Source organism: Callorhinus ursinus, unplaced genomic scaffold (genome assembly GCF_003265705.2).
Source record: "Callorhinus ursinus isolate GAN/ISIS: 27379988/994484 unplaced genomic scaffold, GSC_fseal_2.0 scaffold166, whole genome shotgun sequence".
NCBI classification, from domain to species: domain Eukaryota; kingdom Metazoa; phylum Chordata; class Mammalia; order Carnivora; family Otariidae; genus Callorhinus; species Callorhinus ursinus.
The window spans coordinates 97896-103463 of NW_027397228.1; the positions used below are offsets into that span (position 1 = coordinate 97896).

General features: G+C 58.3%; 2 gene segments (V, D, J or C); both read left to right on the forward strand.

The window, feature by feature from the left end:
- The first annotated feature begins 966 nt into the window (after positions 1 to 966).
- LOC141371981 (Ig delta chain C region secreted form-like) overlaps positions 967 to 5568 on the forward strand; it is a 19237-nt gene continuing 14635 nt past the window's right edge. The window contains 1 exon segment of the C gene segment in view: positions 967 to 1142. Within this exon segment, the coding sequence occupies positions 1130 to 1142 (13 nt within the window).
- LOC112818699 (immunoglobulin heavy constant mu-like) overlaps positions 1387 to 5568 on the forward strand; it is a 10708-nt gene continuing 6526 nt past the window's right edge. The window contains 1 exon segment of the C gene segment in view: positions 1387 to 1518. Within this exon segment, the coding sequence occupies positions 1416 to 1518 (103 nt within the window).

Consider the following 5568-nt stretch of genomic DNA (forward strand, 5'->3'; position numbering starts at 1 on the left):
TCGAGCCCCTGCACCCGCCCCACAGCCAGGGGCATGCGGAGCTGGAAACCCTCCTCCAGGACCCGCAGTCCCGGCAGACGAGCACAGCCCTGGCCCCCAGGAGCCTGTTCATGAGGGACAGTGAACAGGCAGAGTTCACAGGGTAGCTGCTTCTGGGTCCACAGACCTGGCCAGGGGGAAGGCAGCCTCATCAGCTGAGCCTCAGGCAGGCCCCCTGGGGCCCGGCTGGCGAGAGTCATGCCCCCTCCAGGTAGGCCAGGGACCTGGGTGCGGCCCTGCTGGCAGCAGCCGCCTGCCTTTTTGGACCACACGGCTCAGATGCAGGAGGCCTGTGGGCACAGCCCTGAGTCTACTGTTATTTCTGAAAAATAAAAGGAAAACGGACACAGGAAGGCCTCCAATATTCTGATGATTGCTAGTGGTGGCAAATTGCTGCTGAGTCAAGAATGGCTGGAGGATGGAGGTCTGTGGCCCCATCCTCCCTTGCGCCTGCCTTAGGGCCTTTGGGGATTTGGCTGAGCCAGGAACCACAGCGCTACCTGGGGCCACAGTGATTCACAACCCTACAGAAACCCCGTGTGGGAGCACTCCAGGGGCTGACGGGTGCTCACCCTCCCGGCTCCCCACAGACCCGCAGGGGCGGGGGGAACCCGAGAAAGCTGGAGGAGGGGTGCTTAGCCCCCCCAGAAGGCGAGGGGACTTTCAAGTGGACATGACACAGCCAGGGGGACGGCCTGGGTGACTGATGGGCTGGGGGAGGGGTGGTGTGGGCAGCGGCCTGGATACTGGGGGTGGGGGTGGGAGCTTAGTCCCGCTTGGTCAGGCGGGGCGTGCAACCCTGGGCCACGAGCAGTGAGGGCCATCGCAAGGCTGTTCGGGGAGAAAGTGACCTCAGGCCCCACGTGAGTCGGGTGTCAGGAAGGACATCAAATGCCAGGCCAGTGCATTGAGTGCAGGAGGGAATGTGTCGGGGCACAGGGTGGGCCGTTTCTTCCAGCAGGAAGCAGACTTTCCGGCCCCTGGGGCTCCCTGGGGACCCTGGCTGGTGGGGCCTTCTGCAGGCCTCAGCACTGGGACAGTGCACTGTGCGTATGCTCACTTCGACACCCGGGGCCAGGGTGCACTGGTCATGGTCCCCTCAGGTGAGTCTGCTCTCCCACGCTGAGCCAGGGCAAGCCTGCTCTGTGTCCCGACTCGGGGTGGGAGATCGGGTGGGTTTCGGTACGGGAGACGTAGATGGGCAGAGGATGTGCTACCGGGATTTGGATCACTGGAGCCGGGGGCAGGGCGGCAGGGTCCCTCTGGGTTGCGGGCCCCGTGGGGACTAGACTCAGCAGCAGAGCCCCTGGTGGCAAGGGAGCCGAGGGCCAGGCAGACAGAAGCCCCGGCACAGGCGCTGGCCGGGGAGCAGAAGTATGGGGCTGGGTTTTCGGTGTGCGGGGGCTGGGCGGCTGCATCAGCGTGGCTATGGCTACTTCGATGTTTGGGGCCAGGCCACCCTGGTCACCGTGTCCTCAGGTAAGAGGGCCTTCCGTCTGCCCGGTCCGTCCCAGCCCTGGGGCAGAAGTCTCCCGAGACGCCCTGGTCTCCGCAGGGCCGTGTGGGGAGCCCAGTGGACTGCTCCTGAGGCCGTGAGGTCCTCACTGTAGGGAACAGGGGTTGGCAGAGGGGGCTCTGTGTCTGGGCCGTGCAGACCTGAGGACGGAGGGCATCCGCCAAGGCTGGGCAGCCGGGCGGGGGTGAGGTTTTTGTACACCCCCTAACGGCGCCCTTGGCAGTGTGACAACTTTGAATACTGGGGCCAGGGGACCCTGGTCACCGTGTCCTCAGGTGAGTCCTCACAGCCCTTCTCGCTTCTCTCTCTCTGGGGCTTTTTGCTGCATTTGGGGGGAAAATTACGGTGTCTGGGTCTGGGATTTGGAAGGACTGGGGCAGCCGGTGCCCCAGGAAGGGGCCAGCGGGCCAGCAGCTGCCTGCCTTCCTGGCTCTCGGCCACCCTTGCCTCCTGGGGCCATCCTGTCGGCCCCACCGGGTGGGCTTTGAGGTCCGAGGCCTTAGCGGGGCCGACTTCTTGTCTGGGGTCCCCACACAGCTGTCACTTTGCGACAACTCGTTCTACAACTGGGGCCAGGGGACCCTGGTCACCGTGCCCTCAGGTGGGTCTTCAGTCTCCCCCTCTGGCTGCACTTGGGGGGATCAGGCTGTTGGGGTTTCTGGGGGCCAGGAAGGGGACAGAGACAGGGGCCTGGAGATGGCCCTGCCTTGAGGACGGCTGCAATCAGGGACACGGCGGCTTCTTTGGTCAGTCCGGCTGCATTGTCCAGGACTTCTTGGGGGCCACGGCAACTGTGGCATGATCAGTGGAATTGGGTTCTCCGCGGCTGTGGCCCTTGGGGTGGACTGGACTTCGGAGTCCCAGTTAGGGGCTGTCAGCTTGCAGTCAGGCGGCCCAGGCAGGCAGTGGTCTGGCTTCTGTAGGGTCTCAGGGGCAGTGGTGGGGGAGCAGGGCCGGTGGAGGGTGACTTGGAGGATCGGCTTCCGTGTGGCCCGGAGACCGTGCAGGCCTCTGAGTCAGGGCAAGGCCGGGCCAGGCCCCCGGGGTTTTGGTGGGACGCGCATGGCGGTTTCACCACTGTGATTACTATGGTATGGACTACTGGGGCCAGGGGACCTCAGTCACCGTGTCCTCAGGTAAGAGCGGCCCTCCCAGGGCCTTTATGTTCTGCTCCTTTCTGTGGGATTCTCTGAGCATCAATGGTGGGTCCTCGGGACATGCCCCCCAGGGGCAGGCTGGCCGGGAGGGTACAGGGACCGGGTGACTTCGGGACTTCTGAGCCTCTTGATTTTCTGATGCGTTCTTAAAACTAGAGTAATACCAGAATGCCCAGAGCAGTAACTGAGCCCCTGAAGAGGGGGCTGGAGGCTGGGCCGGCCACGAGTGGGCCGGGAACCCTGTGGCCATAGGGCCTTGCGGCCGTGGTCGGCGCCGCCCGGCTCTTAGACTCTGGTGTCGGCTGAGGAGTGTGCCGGGCTAGCTGTGTTTGCAGGACCACTAGGTTCGCCCCACATAGAGCGACAGTGAAAGACTCTCCTCGGAATTAGGAGTGATGTTCTGGGCTAGACTGTTTATGATTCTTGGTCAGGAACAGAGCCGTCCGGGCCAGGAGGGACGCAGAGTCCCGCTGCCCCTAAAGGGCAGGTCTGGGGGGCCAGGGAGCTCGGCTCCGGGCAGTCAGCGTCCGAGGGAAGGCAGCTTGCTCCTCCTCCATGTGTGATTACTAAACATGCAAGGACAGGGTATCTTTGAGGTGGCTCCTGAGAAAAACAGTGGAGAAAACTGTGACTTTAAAATGTCAGAGATTTTTGAGTATATTAGACTTTTTAATTGTATCGGGCAATTAACAACCCAGAATCATGTCTTTCTGGAGTCGATCCAAGAAATAGTACCCTGGTGCTGTCAAGCCCCCGCCAGAGCTGAGTTTTGATGGTGAGAAACTAAGCTTAATTTTGTATTTAATTCAGCGATTCTAGAAGTGGCGGTGCTGAGGCGCGGTGAGTGGCCAGGCACCTGCAGGTGGCAGGAAGCAGGTCGCAGGGACTGGCTATTTTAGGAAGCAAGAAAACACACTTGGCAAATTTATAGTTTGTGGTTAGCAGAAGTGGTTTTCGGTGGTTTTGCCCAGCCCCGCGAGGCTGAACACAGCCATGGTGCAAAACAACACCTGTGCAATTTGCGTTTCTAAAATAAGGCCAAAACGCTGGCAGGAGCCCAGACGCTTCCTTTTTTAACCATCTGAATTTACTTTTTCGGTCTTAGCTCACCAACATCTGAATTATACTCATTTCCAAAGTAAGACGTTTAAGAAATTAAACTGGTCTCGGGGACAGTTTACAATGCGTTCGTGTAAGGCTTTTTTAATTAGTCGTATCCGCAAACGGTTGTTAACCTCAAACCACCTTCCAGCGTCCCGAAGCACGGTTTTTTGCAATGGCTGCGTTCGCAGTATTCTAAGTTGGACGATTTTCTCTTCGTGCTGAAGAGGCACGTAGATATTCTGAAAAAGTTTGCAGACCTCTTTTCAAGCATTCCTGTGGGGACAGGTTTTAGGTGAAACGTGTGTGATTGTCCAGAATGAGTTCAGTAAAGCGTGTCAATTGTTGGACTAAGAGGAAGTCCAGTCAGGTCTCGACTCAGAAAAGAACTCTGCCGGGCCCCCGGGCTGACGGAGCCCCAGTGGAGGGCCCGCCTGGCCCCCGGCCCACCGTGGCTGGGAGTCCCCCCGGCCCCCCGTGGCTTCTGCCACCCAGCCAACCGGCTATGCTTCGACCAGCCGACTTTAATGGATTCGGAGGAATTCTTCAAAGACCCCCACGGTGACCAGGGAGACAAGCTGGTAAGAGAGAAGTTTGTTATCTGACGTTTGGTTTCTGCTTGGTGAGGAATCAGTCTGTAACGACTGCTCAGTGAGACAACGAGATTGATTTTTATGCGTCCCGGAGTGACCATCGTCTTGGTCACGCACAGTTTAGCTTTCTCTAAAGATCATTTCAAGGAAACAGTTGGAAGAGCTGCCCCGTGGCTTCTTAGCTATTGATCCCACGGCTCAGACGCTCTGACACAGAGAGCCCCTTACACTATCTTTCGGTTGTAAACGCGGCTTTGGGTGTGAGGTCATTACTATGCATTTGAAAGTAGTCTACTGCCTTGTAAAGACCTTTAGGATAAAGAACAGAATGAGAAGTGCAAATTCAGATAAGATGCATCTTTGGTCATATTTCATGATGATTTTTATTTAGAGGGAATTTAGCTAAAGTCGGGGACCTACTTTAGACTCAGAAGGCAGGAGTTCAGCTAAGGGCAAGTGCCCAGGCGGGTGAAGCCCGTGAGGGGACAGTCCCGAGCACCCTTATGTCAGCCCAGAAGCAGCACAGCCTATTCTAAAGCAAAGATGGGCTTTTCACCCTGATGACAGCAAACACTCCTCAATCCCTGTAAAGTGTCCTGACGAATTTTAACTGGCTAGGAAGTATTTTATCCAGGACACTGAGGTGGGAGTGATCGATGATGCTTGGGCACCAAGAGCCAGCTGAGACTGAGGCCATGACAAAATCGGGGGTCCCACTGGAGAAATCCACAGGACTCACAGGGTGGAAAAGGCAGGAGTAAGCACCAGAAGGAACTGACCCGGGGCCAGGCCCATCCATACAGGTTTCCTGGATAAGATGGCTTTAGCTTCAAGGCAAGCAGGTCCGGTGGTCTGAAATTTTCTAGCCAGTCCCAGGCCTGGGCTTTCGGGACTGCACTACACAGGACTATACTGGGCTGCCCAAAGCAGTCCTCAGCTGAGCTGGACCAAACCAGATTGAACTGGCACTTCTGAGCTGAACCAGACTGAGCTGGGCTGAACTGGGCTGAGCTGGGCTGAGCTGGGTTGAGTGAGCTGGGCTGAGCTGGGTAAGCTGGGCTGAGCGAGGCTGAGCTGGACTGAGCTGAGCTGGGTGAGCTGGGCTGAGCTGGGTAAGCTGGGCTGAGCTAGGCTGAGCTGAGCTGGGCTGAGCTGGGCTGAA